Genomic DNA, 23,113 nt, shown 5'->3' with positions numbered 1-23,113 from the left:
TCGCATCAGATCAGGGGATCCAAAGCGAGGGCGGAAAGGCAATGTGACACCAGTGAGCAGAACACGTCCAGTTGGGGGAGGAGTGCTCCTGCTCCTGGGATGCCCTTGCACGGGGGATTCCTTCAATGCCTGCACCACACCCGAGCCCCCAAAATATTGAGCAATGCAGAGCATCCTCCCGCAAAACCATGCCGTGTACCTGGCATGGTGGCAGTTCAGATCAGCAATACCTCCTCATCCCTACCCCGACCCTCTCAATGCAAGATGAGAGCTAACATCACATTGACTGCCAAGGTCTAGGACATCTGGCGAGTCTCCTACGAGCCTTTTCACCTATCGACAGCACGCTTGTTGCAAGCTAGGCAGTTTACCAAATAGCTCCACAAGATGACACAAGTGCTTCTCCGATGGCCCAAATTAGTTAAAGCGGTGTTTGATCTCAGGATTACCTCGATCACGTCTTTGTTCAAAAGGTGCCTCGCTTGTGGCCTCTCCTCTGTCTCAGTGGAGGAAGAAAGAAGGAAGGAGGAAAGGATTGTTTCTATTCTCCTTTGCTTCGAACATCCAAACCAGCATTTTAACTGGATGTTGATGTATCGTAAGATGAGTCATTGAGTCCTTGGCAGCTTCCAAATCATCTAAAAGTGGCCCCTGTACAACTGCTGATGCCATCCCAGTTCTGGTGGAATGCAAGAGGAAGTTGTAGAAACTATCTTCATGCTACCTGTTGGCAGATGTCCCTTCCCAGCCCTTTTGCTGCAGGTCGCTAGACTACAGACATCTCTAGTCTTGGAACACTTGAGTAGTCACAGGCATGATGGGAGCTAGGGAAAAACAGAAGAGGAAAGTTGGATCCTGTGGTCTGGGAAGTGGGAACAAGAATAAAGGACCTTGCTACTGCTGATTCTCTTTGTCAGTTATTGTGAGGAAGATGCCTAAGGTAAGAGAGAGTAGATAATGGCCACCTTCTGTTCCCCAGCTCAAGGGAGACATGAGGTTCATGGAGCAAAGAGACAGCCCAAAGGTGATCTAGAGGATGTGGAGAGGAAAAGATCTCTGAAAATACAATGACTCACAACATCCAGAGTGCCGCTCAAGCTCCCAGTTGTGGTTAGTGGCTTCTACTTCATTATGCAGCACTTCCTCTCCCTGCCCCTCTGACCACCCAACTCGAGACAGACAGATGGGGAAGGCAACACAGAGCCACCAGGCAGCACGGTCCTCTCCTGGACAGGCCAGCACAGAGCCCTGAGCACCCCCGGGATTGCAGCGCCATGATCGTCTACGGCCTCATGATACTCCTCAGTGAGTCTCTCATCCCCCACTTTTCTCTTCTCTTCTCTTCTCTTCTCTTCTCTTCTCTTCTCTTCTCTTCTCTTCTCTTCTCTTCTCTTCTCTTCTCTTCTCTTCTCTTCTCTTCTCTTCTCTTCTCTTCTCTTCTCTTCTCTTCTCTTCTCTTCTCTTCTCTTCTCTTCTCTTCTCTTCTCTTCTCTTCTCTTCGTTTTCTCTCCCCTCCCCTTCCCTTCCCTTCCCTTCCCTTCCCTTCCCTTCCCTTCCCTTCCCTTCCCTTCCCTTCCCTTCCCTTCCCTTCCCTTCCCTTCCCTTCCCTTCCCTTCCCTTCCCTTCCCTTCCCTTCCCTTCTTTTCACCCTCTCCTCTCCTCTCCTCTCCTCTCCTCTCCTCTCCTCTCCTCTCCTCTCCTCTCCTCTCCTCTCCTCTCCTCTCCTCTCCTCTCCTCTCCTCTCCTCTCCTCTCCTCTCCTCTCCTCTCCTCTCCTCTCCTCTCTCCCACCCAAATGCATATCTCTCCTCCTTTTTCCTCTTGTCTCATTTCTACTACTTTTCCTTCTCCATTCCTTTCCTTTCTTTCATCTCTAGCCCTTCTGACTTCTATCCCTCTGAACTCCTCTCTTTCACTGCCATCATCTCTTCTTTCTCCCTCTCTCCTTTCTGGTTTTCAATTAAATTTTCCCTCCTGTCTTTCATCCTCCTCTCTATAACCCTGTTCCTCTCCTCTCTTTTCAATTCCTTTCCCTTCTGTTAGACCCTCAATAATCACACACTGGAACAGGCTTCCTGGAGAGGTGGTTGACGTTCCATCCCTGTCAGTGTTTAAGAGGCATTTGGAAAATGCCCTTAATAACCTGCTTTAAGTTTTGGTCAGCCCTGCAGTGGTCGGGCACTTGGACTAGATGATCATTGTAGGTCCCTTCCGAATGAAAAATATTCAGTATTCCTGTCCTGTTCTGTTCTGTTCTATCCCATTCCATCCCATCCCAATCATATATTTCTCTGGTGGGTTGGTGCAGTTAGTTCTGTCCTGTCAGCTGGGTATCAGTATTCTCAGGAGATGAAGAACGCTTGGCTGAAAACTCATTGCTGTGGTGGTGCTGGAGACGATGCCAACACATGATCTTCTTTGTGGCAAATGGGTCTGGCTGTTAAATATCAATTCCATCATGGTCTTTCTGGTGTAGATTCTTTTGAAATTAGATCTGATTATCTGACTGGCTGTTTTGCATCCTTTTTTGGATTGGTTTCTGGCTTGAGAACCAGACTAGGACTGGTTCATCCCAGGCTGGGGGTGAACCATAGTTATGATCTGTCTAAGAAAGATCTATCTCAGGTCAAAAATGTGCTCCAGAACTTTAAATGGTCAGCCCTGCCTCCATCCTGCCTCTCTCCAGCATTGTCAGTGAGGGGCTGAAAATAAGGAACATGCACCTCCACGCACGCTCTTCTTGGGTACATCTCCCCCTGTTACGAAGGACACTACATTCACGTGCTCTGTGTGGGGAAGACGCTGCTCAGCAGAAAAAAGCTGATTAGATCTACTGCTGCCTCACACTTACCACAGCAAAGCCGACGTCACCCAACCACATCCTTCATCTCGCTAGTCCAGCTGAGACCTTATCCCGGATTTCCCCACTGGCAACACTTGCACAGCACTTAACGTCTTGACGGTGACACCCAGATGTAGGCAAGATGACTCTCTAGGGCGTCACCAACAGAAGTCGAGTGCAAAATTAAGGGGCTTGAATTACTCACATGTTGGCCAAGCCTGAGAGCTTTGTTCCAGGAAGCAGAAAGGAAGAGGCCAACGGTTTTGGGATGTGATGCCCTCTCTCCATGGTAAGACAGAAATTTGATGGATGGAGATGGAGACTTTGGCAGCTTGCTCATCTCTGGCAGCTCACACCAGAGCAGTATTCAATGAAGAGGCTGTTGAGGTCTGGACGATGGTTGCTTTTTTCACATTAGCAAGACAAAGACACCAAACCAAACAAAGCCAAAAAACCCCACAGCACAAACAAGTTTTCTTGGTTTATTTTGCTTTCAGAATGTTGGGGGGTTTACTTCCTCCAACGTACCTCTTGGAAATTTAGTAGCAAAGAAGTGAAAGTATTTTTTAACTAGGACATCCCAAGTTTGAAAACAAGAATTTGCATCTGGACCACTTGGGAGACTTGCCTGTAGATACCAAAGGGGGAAGAAATGCAACCTTTACAGTGTAGTTTGTTATTTGAGAAGAGAAACAGGAGAAAGCGGGGTAGGGTGGGGTGTGGGACTTAACCAGATCCAGAGAACCCCGCTGCTAGGACCATGAGATATCCCATTCTTCCTAACCCTGTAAGGACTCCAGCAGCCCCATTTCTTTAAGATATCGTTTCCTCTTGCTGGTAGTAATCAATTGCTTGGCAATCATCAAATCGCTTATAACAGAAGAAATAATCTCGTCCAACATGTGTTCCATGGAGCAAAATGATAAGTTCAGGGGCACGTTGAGTTTTGTAGATTTTTTTTTTTGCCCGTGGGTGGCCTCATTGGCATGTGAAATTGTTGTGACAGGGTTTCTCTGTGATCAGTCTAGGCTTTCCGTGCTACAGTGGCACCAGAAGGACCCATGACCTGTACGAATCCATGGTGCTGGGGAGGGGCTGCCGTCTTGAGTGATGGCGAAAAGGGCCAGGAATTCCCAGGGCAGCGGCTGCCAAAGTGACTTCCTTTCTCTCCTTTTTTGCAGCCTCCTCTCTCTTCTCGTCTCAATGCCGCTCTCTCACAGCTTTCCTCCAGCTGCTACCGTTGGCTGTGTCCTCTGCGGGTAAGTGCAGCCTGACCTCTCAGAAGATGCTCTCCTGCTGAACTGAGCCTTTGACGGCGAGGCGGGGTTGAGTTGTGTTTTGTAAAAGGGAGGGAAAAGGGGTGTCTCATTTCCCTTTTCCTCTCAGAAAGTTCCCTCCCATCCTCCACATCCTTTCTTTCTTCCTTAGACCTTCTGCCGAGCCCTACACTCTCTGCAGACCCCAGTTACCATTATTATTATGAAGGGGAATATCTCGCTTTGATCTGCTTGGCTACGACAAAGAGGAACATAGGTGGATTTCGGTTCTTCAATCAAAGCGGGGACCAAATCTACCTACAAGCACCTTACTCCCTCCCGAATGCCTGGCTGCAGCTCACAGCTACAAACACATCTAGAGAGTACACGTGCATGTATTTTGTGGAGGACTCCGGACACCAAATTCCTTCCAATAGGAGCCTTCCTCTTTCAATTGAGGTTCGGGGTAGGTTGGTCTTGTCTTATGGTCTCATCAGCCCAGACACCACATGCCTCCCTTTAGAGCATCATCTTGTTCGATGGCCTCGTCTTTTGGTTGCCAGTGTACAGATGAAGTTGCTCTGGCTTCTCACAAGCTCCTGTTGTGCTCCTGGATTTCTCTGAGAAAGCCGGAATAAGTTGGCCTAGGAGCTGTGTCACCTCCAAGAGGTCTTACAGCAGTGAGCCTGCCCAAGCCTTTCATTAGGGTTCGGGGTGTATTACATGCCTTTCTACTTTGGGCGTGTAAAAATACTTATTTTCTGTGCTTCAGAGAATACAAAGAAACCGCTCAAGCTGCTTTGAGTTCTTATCTCTGAGATCGGTGGGTCTTTTCTCCTCTGTCCGTGGTTCAAGGGCATAGGAAAGAGAGCCACGAGTGAGCCCCAGAAGCTGTTCTGTAGTTCAAGGCTCTGTATTTGCCCCAGCAATAGTCAGAAGAATAATTAACTTCCTTTCTAGTCCCTTTGTCAAGGCTGAGTTGTGACATTGGGAAAAATCATGGGCTTTGTGCACAGGTCCTGATGTCATAGACAGCCGATTTGGTTGGGTTATGTGTTGTGTTATGTTTGTTTGGTTTTTCCCCAGCTGCTCCCGTGGCCCCAACGTTATCCCTGGATCCTCAGCAGGAGTTCTATAGAATCGGGGACTCCGTCAGGCTACTCTGCTCCATCCCCTCATCTGCAGATTATGTCAGAGAAGTCCAGTACTATGCGGACTTTGGACTTGCAATCTCCATCCCAGTATTGAACGTGAGAAACTACAGCTATGACCTCAGCATCACGGGAAAGGAGGTCTCTGGGTCTTACAGCTGTGCCTATTTTGTAATTCTGTCTAGACGTCCCGTTCGCTCAGGAAGGAGCCACTGGATCAATGTCAACATGAAAAGTGAGTTTTCAAACCCTTCCTGACTAGAGCCTATCCAGTGACTACTGACCCATCTTCAGTTAATTCATTCCCTGTGTGCTTCTCTATGAATTCGTATATGAGCCTCATCTCCATCCCTTCCTGTCCTATGACCATCCATCTCTCTGCGTCAGCCCCTCTATCCATCACTAAATGAGCTCATTGCCATACCTGCCCATTCTTTTACAAACAACAATAAGGAGAGATACTGGAGAAAACGATCTCAATGAAAAGATGGGCTCATCACCTCATATGGCTTTTCTGATGAGATCACAATTTTCTACGACAATCCATCATTCTCCTGGGGGTATATGCATCTTATCTTCTGAAGAGCTTACCATCTAACCATCTCTCAGGTGCCTCTACAGTTGATTTTGAATATTTGGTAGAGTGGCCTACACAGCTAACCAGCTTATTTTTAGGCCCATCCATCTGCTAGCTAATATCTTGTCACAATCTGGACATCCATTGACTCCAATGCCCATTCCCAAGAACACCATGCAGGGGTTTTTCAGAGCTGGAGGGAAGTTCACCTCCTTCCCACCAGGATGTGGTTAATTATTGATTGCCTTGCTCATGGTAGGAGTTATCATCTCTTTTGGGGGGAAAAGTTGCATCATGGTAAAGTCACCTTTGATTCCTTCCCAGGCCATAAAATCAGCTGGATTAGAGACATCATTGTTGGGGGTTCCTTCTTTACCATCAATGGCCTCATCTTTTTCTTCTCCCATCGCCTGATGAAGAGAAGAGGTAAATATTTTACTTTCATTAATTCTTAGACCCCTGGGACTTCATTTTCCTTGCCAAATAATGACCCTTTTTGACTGTTATCCCACCTTCCTTGCCAAAGAAAGAAAAGAAACAAACAAACCTTTTGTTCAAAGCTGGTTTGGGAGGTTGTTCTGGACAGAGAATTTGAAAAGTATTGCTCCTCAATGGTGGCTGAGTCAGCATCCCTGCAGGTATTTAAAAGATGTGTAGATATGGCACTTAGGGACATGGTTTAGTGCTAGGCTTATGGTTGGACTCGATGATCTTCAAGGTCTTTTCCAGTCTAAAAGATAGTATGATTCTCTGATTCTCTGAGTCTCACCCTCCTCCTTCCTTCAATCCCCAAATTTATCTCCCTTAAAGATGCAAGACTGAAGAGAAGCCATTTCTGATGCTGCTGCTTCCCTCATTTGCAGATCTGAAAGAGGGATTCCGGATGGACTAATGAGAGGAATGAGAAGAAAAATCCCTTAAAGGTTTTACTCCATTTAGCTAAGGCCATCGTTCCCTCGGGGCCTGCCTGATTCCTCGTTGTCTGCCTCAGATTCTGCAAGAAGCAGAAGTGGTGCATGTTCAACCGGCATTGCTTTGGCAGCTCCTTTCCTCTGTGCAGACCCCTGTGCCTTCCAACCTGCCTTGGGTCCATTCTAATAAAGCTGGACATTATGTTTTGGTCTTGTGGGTTTCATGGAGAGATGCACGTTTCCATGCTCCTTCCCAAAGTGTGTGCTTGTGTTTGTGCATGTGTGTGTGTGTGTGTGTGTGTGTATGCTGCTGCTCCATCTCACCCATGACCCCACCATTTTCCCATTACACCTGGTTATTATTTGCATCTGAAATTCAGCCTCCTTTGGAGCACCACTGCACCTTGGGCTTTAATCTCTGGTCTGTGTGGTCCAACTGAAAGAAAGGGTCAGGGAGGAGTACACATGTCCAGATCTGTTCCTTGCCCCTCTGGCTTGCCCATTTGGCTGTCCAAGTTCAATAAATCTCATGTCTGTACGCTTTGTACCTCCTGGCTTGATCTATAGTGGGCTGATGTCTTGGGAAGAGAAATGTGGGTGGAGGGATGTGATGAGAGGTCACATTTACACGGCAAACCACCGTGGAGATCAGACTCCTTCATCCAGAGTCTGCTCCCAAAGAAGAGGAGACAGCCCGCCCCAGCACAGAGACACATCACCTCCTCCCTGGACGGACATAGTGTAAATCAGACCTGCTCGATGGGGCTGAATTCCCCTTCGTACAAGGAGAAGCAACCCACTGTGGGTGGGAAGATGATGTTTTTCTATGGTTAGAAGCTGGAAGGAGAAGGGAAGGGAAGGGAAGGGAAGGGAAGGGAAGGGAAGGGAAGGGAAGGGAAGGGAAGGGAAGGGAAGGGAAGGGAAGGGAAGGGAAGGGAAGGGAAGGGAAGGGAAGGGAAGGGAAGGGAAGGGAAGGGAAGGGAAGGGAAGGGAAGGGAAGGGAAGGGGAGGGGAGGGGAGGGAGGGGAGGGGAGGGGAGGGGAGGGGAGGGGAGGGGAGGGGAGGGGAGGAGAGGGAGAGGGAGAGGGAGAGGGAGAGGGAGAGGGAGAGGGAGAGGGAGAAGAGAAGAGAAGAGAAGAGAAGAGAAGAGAAGAGAAGAGAAGAGAAGAGAAGAGAAGAGAAGAGAAGAGAAGAGAAGAGAAGAGAAGAGAAGAGAGAAGAGGAGAGTAATTTTAGTTGAAGGGGACCTACAATGATCTCATCACACTGCCTGACCACTTCAGGGCTGACCAAAAGTTAAAGCATGTTGTCAACGGCATTGTCCAAATGCCTCTTAAATGATGACAGGGATGGAGCATCAACCACCTCTGCAGGTAGTCTGTTCCAGTGTTTGACCACCCTCTTGGTAAAGAAACACTTCCTTATGTCCCATCTGAACCTCCCCCGGCGCAGCTTTGAACCGTTCCCAGGCATCCCATCCCTGGATCATAGGGAGAATAGCTCAGCACCTCCCTCACCATGTCCCTTCCTCAGGAAGCTGCAGAGAGCAATGACATTGCCCCTCAGCCTCCTTCTCTCCAAACTAGACAAACCCAGAGTTCTTCCCTGCTCCTTATAGGACACGGCTTCCAACACTTTCACCAGCTTCATTGCCATCCTCTGGACACATTTAAGAACCTTCACATTCTTCTTAAATGGTGAGGGCCAGCACTTCCCACAGTATTCTTGTCTGCCAGGACACACTGCCGATTCCTGTTGAGCTGCTGCCAACCAGCACCCCCAGATCCCTTTCTGCAGGGCTGCTCTCCAGCCACTGCTCTCCCAATTTATACTTGTGCCTGGTGTTACTCCATCCTAGGTGCAGAATCTGCCATTTGGTCTTGTTAAATTTCATGCTGTTGATGGTTTCCCCATATTCCAATCTATCTACATCCCTCTGCAAGGCCTCTTGTCCCTCAAAAGAGTCAACAGCACCTCCCAGTTTGGTATTATCAGCAAACTTACTAATGCTGCATTCAACTCCTGCCTCCAGATCATTGATAAATATATTGACAGAAACGGCCCTAGGCATGAGCCCTGAGGAACACCACAGGTGACCGGTCACCAGCCATATGTAGCTCCATTCACTGCAGCCCTTTGAGCTTTGCCTTTCAGCCAGTTCTTCACCCAGTGCACCATGAACCAGTTCATCCCACAGTTGGACAACTGGTCCAGAAGGATGCTTTGAGGGACAGTATCAAAAGTCTTACTAAAATCCAGAAAAACTACATCCACCGCCTTCCCTTCATCCGCTAGGTGGGTGACCTTGTCATAGAAGAATATCAAATGAGTTAAACAGGACTTTCCCTCTGAGAAACCACGTTGACTGTGCCTGATGATCACATTGTTCTTTAAGTGTCTTTCCATAGCACCCAGTATGTTCTACAAGGGGCATCCAGGTGTCCAGGAGACCTGAACATCCAAGATACCAAGTCATCCAGGAGACCCTGTCGTTTGAGAGACCCAGGTGCCAGGAGTGGGGACACAGGCATCTAGAAGGGACCAAAGAGTCTGAGGGGACCCAGGTGTCCAGGGACCCAGGTGTCAATGAGCCTCACAAGGGCCCTCCATCCTTCCCATGAGGCCATTTGAACTCAGGCCCAGGTTTTTAGCTCTGCAGATTCAGCACAGCCATGGCTATGCCTGGCTGTGGGCCTACCTGAACAGGACCTTGACCTGGGGGTGGACTTCTCAGCTGGAACTTGGACCTGCTTCATCCCACCCTGCTTCTCCAGGGACAGCTGGGTTGTGTCTGACTCTGATTACCATCATTGAACCTCAACCCAACCCGTGTTCTTGCCTTGACCTTGGAACAGCCTCATCACCACGTTCTTGCCTGATGATCTGGGCTTTGGGCTGTTCTTGCCTTGCTGGCCACGTGACCAAGCTCAGGCCTCAGTCCCTTAGGGAGTAGTTGGCCATCATTACCCCCAACAACTACAGTGATGACAAGAAATGCTAAAGGTTTTCCCTTGAAAACTTGGTGTCACAGAGGTTGCACAAGGTCACCTTCTCCATTGAGTCTCACCTCAATGAGGACATCCTGACTTTCAACCATAATCATCACAGCTTGGCCAAGTACAAGAATTTGGACCAAGACACAGGGCAACAGAAGTTCTGTAGCTTGAAGGAAAGGATCTTTTGGGAGTGAGAAAAGATTAATTTTTCACCACTAAATTGAAATATCCTGGTCCCTTTTGTTGATTTTGTGACTGCAATGACTGGAGGAGGGAGGAAATGCTGGCACAGAGCAGAGAAACACCAAGAGTAGAAAAGCCCTTGTGTCAACCAGAGGCAGATGCTTTCAATTTGTTCGAATTCATTTTTTTGTTGAATTAATTTTTGGTTGAAAAATTTAAAATCCTTTGCATAATTATACCGTGAACAAACATGGTATATTTTTGCTGCTCGTTGAATTCTATGGAAAAATTAAGCTTGTTGGACTTCAGCTTTACTGCGTGCGGTGTGATACATTGCAAAACAGACGCAAGTATCTATGATGTCACAGCACAGAAGTTCTAAGTTCCTTTGTCCAAAAATATTTTTCAATATGGTGAGTTTTATCTGAAATGATCCTTTTTTTTTTATTTCCCTAGGTTTCCAATTTCCCTACAGTATTGGGAAGTCTCAATAGATTTAGTCCTATAATTAGAGTGATAATGACTATTTAACTGTTTTATTACAGAATTTTAACATGGAGAGGAACCACTGAAATGAGTTTTGAGGACAAGGCTCTAGAGATTACCATTACCTCTGACAGACATTTAATCAGAATAACTTTAATTGGAAATGTTCTTTATCAATCCATTTAGGTCATGTGCTGTACTTCTGAGCTACAAAAAGTCTTTAACATGAACCACTCTCTGGTAAGTTTGCAACAACATTTCCTTCCTTGAAAAAAAAAAAACCCTCAATAAAAACTCAAGACTTTTTTTTAGTTAGCATAGAAATATCAAGTTTAATTTTACATAACTTCGGATCAAAACATTGGAGAACCTGAGTGCCTTGAGTGCCTGCTAAAGCTGACACAAAAAACTTGAAAGCATTTTTGCAAATGCCTTAGTATTTTATAGATCAACAACAACTGAAGCATCTTCTCATTTTAAATCAATCCACGTGATTGCCCTCAAATGCTTCTCTATAATAGTGACTCAGAAATGAAGATGAAGCTAAATGTGGGCAGATTTCTCGCCCCATATACACACAGTTCCTGCTAATATTTTTATAAAATGCAGTGAGGAGGACGTCAGCCAGAACTTTGACATCAGGAAATCACCTCATTTCACATTCGTATTTTCATTTGGAAAGACCAAGTCATACTGAAGTGCCATAACATTTAAAAAAAACCAACAAATTCAGCTTTACGAGGACAAGACTAAACCACGACTCCTTTCTGCACATAATAACTTAATACAAACTGACCGTAGATATTTGTAGTGCAAAGTTCTTCGAGAAGTCAAAGAGGCAGGAGGAGAGGGGAAAAACAATTTGTGAAGATGAGGAAGTTCAGCTCTAGGCCAGCGTTATTTTTAATCATTTTAGCTCCATTGTAATGTGTAGTCTTTGCCTAATTCAAGTGCCAGGCGGGTGATTTCCAGGGCCTTTGAAAAACAAATAGGGAAAAAAACCAATGAGTAATGCTGCTCTGAAGATGTCTTTGTTTTCTGCAGCTGGTCAGAACAGCAGGTTCTTATTTCAGATTACTTCTCTTTACTTTCTTAATTCATCTTTTTTGGTTATTTATATTATATTATATTATATTACATTACATTACATTACATTGTATTATATTATATTACATCATATATTACATTACATTACATTATATTATATTACATTATGCTTTTTGCTTTCCACTGAAAGGCAGAAAGAAATGAGACTCGACAGAACACCGAGTTCTGCAGAAAGGGTGGTAAATTAAATTAAACACCATTAAATTAAACATCAACTGATTTTAGCTTGTGGGTCTCACTAAACAGTGCAACCATGACTTGTGATGTGACTTCATTAATTCGGGGGGGGGGGGGGGGGGGGGGGGCGGAAATTGTTGCAAAAGTACCCTGAGTTCTTACTTCTTAGATGTCAATGGGTTTGCTTCAGTAAATAAATATATTTTAGAAATTATATTACAGCCAAGAGGTGAATCCCCAAGTGTTTAAGAGCATATAACTAATTGCACAGAGAGGATTTTCCCCACAAACCATTGATTTACCTGTTTTTGGCTGTCGTAGGACACAACATGAGGCGATTGGATTGCTTCCCCATTCTGCGATACCGTCACCTCCCGAACATTTGAGGTCACCCCCAAAATTTTAATTTGAGTAAACTTCAAATTATTTGGATCGGTATAACCATGGTGCAAAACTTTTATCTCTAAAACGTTCTGAAGAAAAAGAAAATCAGTGATTTGTCCTTGGGCAGTTACTTGTCTGAATATGATTTTTTTCAGCTCACTTAAGGCTTACAATTTTTTCCTCTTCTTCAATTTTTAAAAAAAACCAACAAAACCCAACCAAAAAACCCCCAAAGGTGTTATTTATTTTCCAAATGCTGGAGGTTTTGCTTTTCCCAGTTCCTCCACCTTTGCAGATCTCTAGCAGACTTCTCCACTACCAATGAGATGCTGACTATTAAACAAATTTGTCCTGATGTGAACTTTGCAGCATAAAAAAACAACATGCTTTTATAATTCAGACCTTTTTTACTAATTTTCCTGTAATTCTCTAAAGTTTCCTGAGTTACTGAATTCAGCGGTAAGATTTCTGTGCGTCCACTGGTTATTGCTCAAGTCCTGCAGGCGTTTTGCTAATTTTGCTATTTTTTTTTTATTTTTTTTTAAATTGCCTTTTACGATGGCAAAAATGCTTAGGATGGATTGCAAAACTCTTCATTCCAGACCTAAAAAAAATAGTGTGTGAATGGGGGAAGGGGAGCATTTCTCTGGACAGAGAATATTGTTTAAGTTCCCCAGAGACCACACTTGCTGGGTTGGATCCCAGCTCCTCTTCCATGCAAAGCTGCTATGATATAATCATATAAATAGAATGTAGTTATATTATTTTATTGAATTCTTGATTACTGGTTGGTTTAAGACTGCTTTAATTAAGTCTTTCCTTATCAGCTTTCTGTAACAGCAGGAAAATGGACATTTACTATGTGTTTTAGAAGGCAAATAATATTCTCCCTTACTTAATGTCCAATTACTTGACAAAATCAAAATGAATGGCAAGTAAGAGCATTGAGGATAAAACAATAACACATTTTGGCCACGTTGAAAACTAATGAAACAACACACTTTTTTATTACAATATAAAAAGCATCTCTTTTAAATCCATATAATTCATAATCCATAGTCCATATAATTACTAATTTAATTCCAGCTATTCAACGGCTTCAAAAGAAAAACTTAAAGCTGACGTGTTGGAAATGCCAATAATTATAATAAGCACCACTGATCACTGACTTTACTACACAACAGGTGCTCCATGGTCAATCTTGTGTTGGAGAATAATGATAAAAATTTAGAATAACAATAAAAAGTAGTCACAAACTGACTCAGTGACTCCATACCAGGCTCTGTTCAAAGATCCTGCTGGGACCTTTAAAAAATTAACAATTGTTAACAAAAATTAAACAAAATTACAGATTCACAGATTGGTAAGGGGTTGGAAGGGACCTCTGGAGATCATCTAGTATAACCCCCCTGCTAGAGCAGGATCACCTGGAGCAGGTTGCACAGAATCGTGTCCAGGTGGGTTTTGGATCTCTCCAGAGAAGGAGACTCCACAACCTCTCCGGGCAGCCTCTCCCAGGGCTCGGTCACCCGCAGAGGGAAGAGTTTTTTCCTCATATGCAGATGGGACATCCTGTGTCCCAGTTTGTGCCCATTGCCCCTTGTCCTGTCACTGGGCACCACTGAGAAGAGTCTGGCCCCATCCTCTAGACACCCACCCTTTAGATATTGATAAGCATTGATCAGATGCCCTCTCAGTCTTCTCCAGGCTAACCAGCCCCAGGTTTCAGCCTTTCCTCATACCAGAGATGCTCCAGTCCCCTTCTCATCCTCGCAGCCCTCCTCTGGACTCTCCCCAGTAGTTCCCTGTTTGTCTGGAACTGAGGAGCCCAGACCTGGACACACAACTCCAGATGTGGCCTCACCAGGGCAAAGCAGAGGGGGAGGAGAACCTCCCTCGACCTGCTGGCCACATTCTTAATACACCCCAGGACACCATTGGCCTCCTTGGCCACGAGGGCACATTGCTGGTCATGGAGAGCTTGCTGTCCACCAGGACTCCCAGGTCCTTCTCCGCAGCGAGAATTTTGCTGAGAGTACACTCTGTCCCCTCATCCAGGTCATGGATGAATATGTTGAATAAGACCAGACCGAGCACTGACCCTTGGGGCACCACCAGATACAGGCCTCCAACTAGACTCTTAAACAGGTTTTGCTCAACGAGCTTTTCTCTGCTTTTCCATCAGGCTCCTAACGTGGATATTTGATAGTGGTAGCAGTAAATACTGTCCTCTGTTGCAGTGGTGTGCAAGAAAATGTACAAAAGATCTGGAGAGGGACTGTTTACCAGGGCCTGTAGTGACAGGCCAAGGGGAATGGCCTGAAGCTGCAGGAGGGGAGATGGAGATGAGATGTGAGGCAGAAATTCTTCCTGGTGAGGGTGGTGAGGCCCTGGCACAGGTTGCCCAGAGAAACTGTGGCTGCCCCTGGCTCCCTGGCAGTGTTCAAGGCCAGGTTGGACGGGGCTTTGGGCAGCCTGGGCTAGTGGAGGGTGGCCCTGTCCATGGCAGGGGGGATGGAAACAGATGGGCTTTGAGGTCCCTTCCACCCCAAACCATTCTGTGATGATTCTATGATTAAATGAAAAATCCATTGGGGTGTGGAAATGAAATATTTTTATATGATTAATAAATAAAATTTAAAATAGTTTCATAATTTCATCTTTAGCCATCTCGTTAAATTTCAATTTTTTTGTCAATGCTTCATGATGTACATAATAGTACAGTACAACATGCATATGATTTATAAGTAAATATGCGAATGTTGGGGAGGTGCTCGAAAAACTTGTTACTGCTAGGGATGCGTGATCAAAAAAATTTTGAGATATACACCATATGAAAGCACTTTCCTGGATCTAACTGTGACTATATTCCAGCTTGGATATATATTTAATTTCTATCTAGTCATTTCTTTCTAGTCTGTCCAATAAATTTTGTGTCCTATATAGATATATACGTTTAACTGCAAGGCTATAAAATATGCATGAGTCAATTAGCTAGAATGTATTAATTTACATAGTTGGTAGTAAATTATCTGTGCAAGTGATGCAGACTACGCATCTGACAAAATAATACCATTGGCCTTATTGGATTTCTTCATCAATATGTGCTTTCATTCTACATCAATCCTTTTTGAAATAAACTTTTTTCAGAATTTTTCAGAAAATTTTCAGAATTAGAAGATGTTCTAACATGATGAATATAGAATAAATATAGCAATAAGCTACAAGAGGCACCTTCTGAATCTGGCTTGAATGGTTCTTAATACAATTTAATTATATTAATTGCATTATATTGGGGCCTGGACACAAAACACTCCTCAATTCCTTCATATGTAGAAGGAGAATTTGCAAATGGGTATGTATGTCTGGTATTTTTACTGTTAGGTTAAAACCTCCTCACTTACTGAAAATCGATGTGCAGAAAAAAAATATCTGAACCAACATCTGTCTTGGAGGTCTCAGGCTGGGCCAGCTCCTTAATATAAATACATATATGTGGAGTAGCCCCACTGAAGTAAATGAAAGTGCCTCAATTTATTGCAAAATTAGTTTATCCATTTAGAATATGCTATTACAAATACTGCATTTTGGATTTGGATTCTTTTGTTGGGTTTTTTTTTTTTGCTAATTAACAATTAGAGACCCACAGCGGTTTTCACGATACTGGATAAGAGGTAATCTATCATAGAAAATTAATGGCATGTTGGGATATAGAAACATTAAAAAAAATGCCAAAATAAAATACCATAGTTAAACATACAATGATAATCACCCTGGGTACTCAAAACCAGCAAGTTAACGTGACGTACCTGATTAGCGGTAAATGAGGTCAGTAGATATACACCATCTTCATACGCATCTGTTAAAAAGAAAGAATGAAATAAAAAGTATTTGCTAGTCACGTGTATTTTTTTTTTAATTAAATAGAAGAATTACACTGCATATACTACATATGCATATGCATTGTGCAGACTTCCTGCAACATTTTGGTATGTTAAAAAAAAATAAATCAGAGTTTTGTGCCTTACTTGTGATAATCTCAGGGGATAGCTTATAGTTATTACAAGGATAACACACTGTAGGTGTAGAGGGTAAGAGACTTCTAGATACATCTTATCTGAAGATAATTTGAATTTATTAATACCAAGGAAATTAGTTAAAGCTTCCCAGTTTATCTATGGTTATGTTCCCATTAGGTTTGAGAACAAGTCCTTATTATGTATGCTGTTGTACATCCAGAGCACCATTTGATTTGTGCAAAGTATATATTCTATAAAAACCAGAGAGAATATATTCTATAAAAATAATAAATGTTATTATTGTACCATCATTTTACTCATTTTAAATTTTATCCTTTTTACTGCTTTACATTTTCCTGTAATTTCAATTTAATTAGGTTTAATCATTTTACTGTAATTTTTTTTCTGGTTTGTGCTCATACTTCCTATGCCATGTTACATGATTGTGCAAGAATCCTGAAATAAAAATTAACTGTTCACATTTATCAAGCCACCAAGCTAAAGGAAGGCAATATTTATGCATTGTAGACTCTGAATTAATTTATCCTGTAAACAAGAAACTTTGTACTTACCGATACGCACTCCATCGTCCCAGTAAAGCTGACCTTCTGCAAGCTGACTATCATTCAAAGCAACGGTAAGCGCCAATGGGTTTTTTCGGCTACGAAAAGAAGAATATTTTTTTCTTGGGCAATTGCCTTTTATGTTTCTCAAGTGCTATAATTTATATTCTAGATGTTGTACACAACTCGATTGATCTGTTACCAGCCTTTCCCAGTCCGTAGCATCACATTTAAGGGAGGTCACGGGGAGGAAACCAAAACCAGAATGAAAAAATGGCCACAGATTTAAGGTGCTGCCATACATATCGATATCCTCAGGACTTTTAGCATGAATACAAAATGGGAGATACTTCCAAGCATGGTGTACATTAAACCAGAACATTTTTTCTGTTCCCAGGTTGAAAATAAGGAGTCCAGAAAAATGCTCTCGCGATGCAATTAATAATTTATTTATTTGCCAGGCTGCTAATTAATTGTCTCACTTAAAAAGCAAACAATTAACACGAAATGAAATTTTAATCGTTCGGTTCTTCTTATCGTACCTGTAAAATGTAGTGTTAGCAGGGCTTTGCTGAGTGAGGATGTAACCGCCTCGGATATGGAGGTTGATGTGTTCCAAAGGAGATGATAAATTTCTGAATTGTCCCCTAAAGCCAATATACTCACCCTATTTATGATTCAAAAAAACAAACAAAAAACAAAACAAAACAAAACAAAACCACACAAAAGATAGTCTTATTGTTGAATTACCCATTTGAAACTTTTCTTGAGAACGAAAGTTTCTAAATATATAAATACTAAGAAAGTTATAACTGCAAATCCTTTTTTTTTAATGCAGCGCTACGTATTTGCAAGATAAAATATGAAATTCTGCATCTATAAAAGAATTTACATCACACTTGATAAATGGAGTGACGCTTGAAGCCTGAGGCTGTAATAACTGTTTAAAACCTTTGTTTTCCTCCGCTCCATTATTCTAAGAAAAGCCATTATATGTATTATTTGAAGGGTTAAAAAAAGCAAACTTGGAACAGCTTCAGATTACAGATATTATTCAGATTATGGATATTATCCCACCTTTTAACTGCTCATGTTGAGCCAAATGATGTTAAAATAAACCGATCAATTTAACAACAGCAACAAAAAAATCAACCCAGATTTTTGCACATTTTTAAAAATTCCTAGCGGACACGTGTTGGTGAAACAGAGGTGGTGGATTCTTACTCCTGCCCAGCACACTGTACTCTTGTTTAAACACATTAGGCAAAATAAATAGAATATAGTTTTTAAAATTACTTACTGTGTGGTAATCATACCAGCGGGCATTCGGCAGGTAAGCATTCACTGCTACAGCACCCTGGAATTAAACATTTTTTTGTTTAAGACTATCAAAGCCAAAAAGTAACGTTTAGCTCAAGTAACTTCTCATATTAATCATCACTTTTGAATATTTTCCTTCCAACTTTGCTGATATTTCTATTTCTGACATTTCACCTGTTCCAGTACAGGGCTGATGAGCAGTGCTGGTCCCCACAGAAATTGTTTATATATTTCCCACGTTGTTTTGTCTTCCACAAACCTGCAAAGTAACCGAAGAGCGGTCAAATCCTTGGGGGGTCAACCTTTCCCAAATGTTTCCTTGTCGAAGCTTTTTTTTTCAGTAAAACTAGCATTTCCTCAACTATAAGCACACTACCAGTAATAACAGGTAATACTTATTATATTAGACAATAATTGTTAAAAATTAATCCCATTTTATTTACAAATGTATCAATTAAAGCTTATTAAGAGGCTCCTAATGTGAAAATCTTCAGGGAAATACCACCTATTACTTAATTTTCATTTCTGCTGTTTCTTCACATTTGCCGGCCTATATCTACATAGATACTAAAATTTTTATTTAGTATATTTAGAGCACAAAACTTTAAAAAAAATCAGTCTTTCTTGGTATTAGCAACAACAAAATTAAGAACGGGACTTTTTTTTTTTCTGGTGACATTTCTTTTTTTGACAGGTACTTTGCCAAAATCAAGTCTTAGATTAGTCAAATCTAGGTCAGGATTACATGCTGACAATTCAGTATTTTTTTCACAGAAGACAAGGACTTTTAAATATTAGACTTCATCTTTAACGTTAAGGCATTAACCAGTCTTTGGCACATACTGCCCCTTCTGACCAGGTACGAAATGTTATGTCTCTAAAAAAATGGGTTGGTTTTTTTTGTTTGTTTGTTTGTTTTTTAAATCTGCTATAAAAAACTTTTTTTTTATATAAATCTGCTATATCAGTTTAGCCAAAATAAGTTACCTTGCCCTGCAAACGTCTCAAGATTTGTGTTTAAAACCCTATTTTCTCCTTCTTTTTCTGTTTCTCTGCTCAAAATTTTTTGCCCTGCTGGTTTTGCTCTCTGATTCTACCTATATCCAGCATCAAGCAGAACGTATTTGCTGGATGCCGCTAGGGATGATGACAATGACCCTGAAAATTTAATTACTAATTATAATAATTATATCCATAATTATATTATTAATTCTATTTCTAGATAAAAAAGAAGTGTTGGCTGTGGGGGAAATTGAGATCTTGAGCTATCAGGGCGAGCTGATGCTGAACATGAGTTTTCTCGATCCCTTGGCAATTTTAGAGGAAAATTGGCTGTAATTGAGGGGAAAACTTTTTACAAGGATTACAGAAATTCTGTGGGCTTCAGTGGAAATTCACGATTAATGGAGGAGGAAGGATCACACTTACTCATGGAGCAGAGGACGGATGACAGTGCTGCCGTGAGCGTTGGCTTCGTACATTAATGTGTACAAATAGGGTAAGAGGGTATATCTTATATTTAGCACTTTCCTGGAAATGTCTTCAAATGTTGAATTCCAGGCTACAGGATCTTGCCTCTAAACGAAAGAAAAGAGTCTCTCATTATTCAAACAGGATTTTTTTTTTTTTTAAGAGATGAGGGGGAGAAAAAAGCCCTCGTATTTAGCATCTTTTTTTTCATCTCATACATCACCCACAAATTCGTATAATTTAGTGGCAATAATTGTCAAACATGCCTCAAAAATCGACAGAGCAAAGCACAGCTGAGGAGACGGTGAAGCCTTGTAAATTCTTTTTTCTCCTCTAATTTAGAGTACTTTCATTTATTTCTCTGTTCTTTAATGAAGGACAAATAGCTCTGCTCTGCTAGACCTAAAGCTCTAATGAGGATAAAAATGCTGTTTCCCTTATTGCCATTTTTCCAATTATCTTTTTTTTTTATATAATATAGTCCTTAGACAGCACAGTCCTGTCCTTTAGACAGTTATTTTCATTTATTCTTAAAAGAAATACAGTGATTTAGGGCAGGAAGTGGGCAAAGTACAGGAATTTTAGATACTCAGGAGTTTTATTCCACAGTTCCCTTATTTGCTGTTAAATGAAGAATAATTAGGCAGGACTACACTAAGGTCAATTTTGCCCCTTTAAATGTGGATAACCATAAAAGTAATTACTTTAGTCTCATAAGAGTGGTATATTGAAATAAAAATGGCCTACATGAAAACAAACCACAAAACCTATTTTAGTCTTGCAGAGGTGGTATATTTAAGTAGAATTGGAACATGTGAAAAACAACCTTTTTCTTCTTGTAGATGTGGTGTGTTTACCTAAAAATGGCATATATGGAGAATAATAAAAAATGTAGGAAATGGGGAAAATATGGGAAATAAAAAAAAACCTCAGTTGAAGCAAATGTGGAAGGCACCCACCTGGGCTCCATTCCCATTGTGATTCCTTGAATATGGATAAAAGGCACCCAGCTCCATCCACCGAGCACACAGCTCATACTCCGAGTCTCCAAAGAAGCCACAGATATCTGCTCCTGTCTGAAAATTTGAAAAAAAAAAAAAAATTAAAAAAATCCAATGGCAATACTATACATTTTTGTTAATAAATATTACTGAAATATAAGGCAAAAAATTGGGAGCTTACATAAGATATTCCAAAGAGACTAAACTCCATCATACCTGCAAGGAAAAAAAAAAATTCAATAATAACAACTGGGTTTTATTTGGTATAGTGAGAGTTGCATAGATCCTACAACTCAGACTGAGAAAAAGAAAAGAATTTCTAAAATTCCCCCAGGCAAGTTGGTTCTTAAGAAGAAAAGCAGCAGATTTTGGGCAACAGGGAGAGGATGATGGGAAGGTCACAGGGGATGAATTTGAGGACAACGTGGTGCTCAAGCCCATGCCATCAAACCCAATTCCTGTAGAAACCATGAATACTTTTGTAACGGGCGATAAGAAGAAAAAAAAAAGGTCAAGGAAAAAAATGGCTGCAAATTCTGATTGCTCAATTGAGTAGCCCATTTTAGCTAAAAAAAAAAAAAACAAAAACAAAAACCAAACCACACAATTGTTAGGAAGAAAACCGGGAAGAAACATGGAATAAATTGGTTATAGGTTGTATCAACATACCAATGATGGATTTATCGAGCTGATTCCAGGCTGCCGTGTTGTCCCCCAGCCAATGACCTGACCACTTGCCGCTGCTGGGGTAGGTTGAACGGGTGACAACGATTCCTCGCTCCTTCGTGATATTCCGCAAGGCACTGGGATTGCACGTGGGAGAAGAAACCAAGAGGACGAGAACTAAGATAATTGTAAAAGGTCTTATGCACGACACCGAAAATAAAAACGGGTGGTTTATATTGCTGTAGGAAGGTGCTACTGTGCTGTCTTGGTGAACGTGAGCAGCCATAAACCCAATCAAGATGTGTTTTTAACTGGAGTTCACTATGACTCGCACATCTGCAGAAACTAAGAACTGTCAACCAACTGTAGTTACAAAATCGATTAGCAAAGCAAGGAGGCACTAAAATAAGGATTTCCAGTTAACACTAATGACTTTATGGGGAAAAAAAGAAGTGTAGCCCAACTTACACTTTTTTTAAGGGTTACGTGATCTAGTCCAGGACATGTTAGTCTGTTACTGCAATACCAAAAAATTTGCAGGAACGATTAAAAATGATCCTAACAAAATTCAGACCAAGGCAATAATAAGGGAGAAAAGCGAAGTACTGGGAATATTAGATCGGTCGGCATAGCATTAGTTGCCAAGAGGGTGTTGGAACAAAACAATAAGCCTTCGCTCTGTAATCATTGCGAAGGAAACAATTATTTGAAATAACCAGCACAGATTTGTCGACAAATGTTCATATTAAAGTTGACATGTTTGTCTTGAGTGGGAATGGGCCTCACAGTGAAGAAGAACCACTTGATGCCACATGTCTTGGAACCTTTTGGTCTGATTTTATTTTCCATAAGCACAAGAGTGGCGTGGTTTAGGCCAGGGGTTAGCAACCATTCGAGGATGGCGTCGAATGGAATTTAATTGTCTTTACGTTCTTTCCTTGCCTGTTCCTCAAATGCTAAATAGCATATTTCGTTTCCTTAAAGAAGTCTTGGACCACCATGGCAAGATACCTATGAAGGTAATGGAGCCAAAAAAAATTTAAAGTCAGAGTGAAAAAAGAAAAGTCAAGAAAAGTTTAAAAATAAAAATTTAAAATTTAAAAAAATTTTAAAAATTTAAAAATGCAGCTTTTGTGATGCTAGGATTCCTGCAAAAACATACTATTCACTTAAATTCCCTTAGTAATGAAACTAGACTAATGTAGTGAATTTATTTCTTCCAAGATAAACAGTAAGTCTTCTGATTTTATTTATTTCTTTGCAATATATTATAATAAAATAAGATATATTGTAATATATGATATTATATTAGAATGTATATTTTAATATATGACAAGATAGATATGTTAATGTATCCCATGATATATGGTGGTATCTAATGTTATAATTTTAATATTGTTATTTACAATATTATCTAATATAATATATTAAAGTGCCTCTTAAAATAGAATAAAATATTTCTTAACAGACTTAATATTGAGCACCAATGATCATATTCCCTTGTTCAATTGCTGTCTACTTACAATGACCAAATTCCTTCAGATTTGACTGAATAATTATTATTGTCGCTGTTATTATTATTGTTGTTGTTGTTATTATTATTATTTCCTTCCTGTCTTGTCAGCAATATTATGACTGTCTCAACTTCAAGTGATACAGTGGCACACCGCTAAATTAACATAATTCAAGTAGACTTTATTTTTTATTTATTTATGCTAATATAAATGTTACAAGGGGGGCGTTAAGGTCATGGAGATCTATAAAGAAACACTGTTCCTTGTTTGCTTGTTAAACTGGAAATGAAAAATTGGTTTATCATCATTACATCAGAAGTTATCAAAAATAGGCTACAAGATGATTTGATATAAAATATATCATAAAATTTGTCTTGGAACTGAGAAAACAATTTCTTAGAAGGAAAACCTAGGTGCACGATTTACATTTCAGAAGGCAGTTTTCCTTTTTCAGCACCATTTAATTTATTTTAATGATATTCACTGAAGAA

General features: G+C 41.3%; 2 protein-coding genes across 2 annotated transcripts in view; one reads left to right on the top strand and one right to left on the bottom strand.

Moving 5' to 3' along the window:
- The first annotated feature begins 1,176 nt into the window (after positions 1–1,176).
- LOC142599676 (uncharacterized) lies at positions 1,177–6,938 on the top strand. Its single transcript, XM_075741406.1, has 6 exons — positions 1,177–1,305; positions 4,023–4,100; positions 4,270–4,563; positions 5,184–5,483; positions 6,150–6,251; positions 6,689–6,938. Exons 1-6 carry the CDS (start codon positions 1,275–1,277, stop codon positions 6,715–6,717), a joined length of 834 nt encoding a protein of 277 aa, XP_075597521.1. The 5' UTR covers positions 1,177–1,274; the 3' UTR covers positions 6,718–6,938.
- A 3,765-nt stretch (positions 6,939–10,703) lies between these two features.
- Positions 10,704–23,113, bottom strand: part of LOC104634327 (sucrase-isomaltase, intestinal-like) — a 50,848-nt gene continuing 38,438 nt past the window's right edge. The window contains exons 38-48 of the mRNA XM_075741411.1: positions 21,112–21,245; positions 20,624–20,658; positions 20,401–20,517; positions 19,400–19,548; positions 18,146–18,230; positions 17,952–18,008; positions 17,194–17,318; positions 16,661–16,749; positions 15,879–15,928; positions 11,988–12,158; positions 10,704–11,376 (exon numbers count right to left, since the gene is read on the bottom strand). Coding sequence (XP_075597526.1) covers positions 11,314–11,376; positions 11,988–12,158; positions 15,879–15,928; positions 16,661–16,749; positions 17,194–17,318; positions 17,952–18,008; positions 18,146–18,230; positions 19,400–19,548; positions 20,401–20,517; positions 20,624–20,658; positions 21,112–21,245 — 1,075 coding nt within the window. The 3' untranslated portion in view covers positions 10,704–11,313. The remainder of the gene's footprint in view (positions 11,377–11,987; positions 12,159–15,878; positions 15,929–16,660; positions 16,750–17,193; positions 17,319–17,951; positions 18,009–18,145; positions 18,231–19,399; positions 19,549–20,400; positions 20,518–20,623; positions 20,659–21,111; positions 21,246–23,113) is intronic.

Source organism: Balearica regulorum, unplaced genomic scaffold (assembly GCF_011004875.1).
Source record: "Balearica regulorum gibbericeps isolate bBalReg1 unplaced genomic scaffold, bBalReg1.pri S36, whole genome shotgun sequence".
Classification (NCBI taxonomy): Eukaryota; Metazoa; Chordata; class Aves; order Gruiformes; family Gruidae; genus Balearica; species Balearica regulorum.
Note: the sequence above shows the minus strand (reverse complement) of the source record. Positions and strands in the feature narration are given on the sequence as shown.

What these genes read in the sequence shown, in the direction of transcription:
- LOC142599676 (XM_075741406.1), top strand. Translation starts at nt 1,275, where the DNA reads ATGATCGTCTACGGCCTCATGATACTCCTCA. An exon ending in CGGCCTCATGATACTCCTCA is followed by an intron (nt 1,306 to 4,022) that starts GTGAGTCTCTCA and finishes CCTTTTTTGCAG; the next exon opens with CCTCCTCTCTCTTCTCGTCT. An exon ending in TCGCCTGATGAAGAGAAGAG is followed by an intron (nt 6,252 to 6,688) that starts GTAAATATTTTA and finishes CCTCATTTGCAG; the next exon opens with ATCTGAAAGAGGGATTCCGG.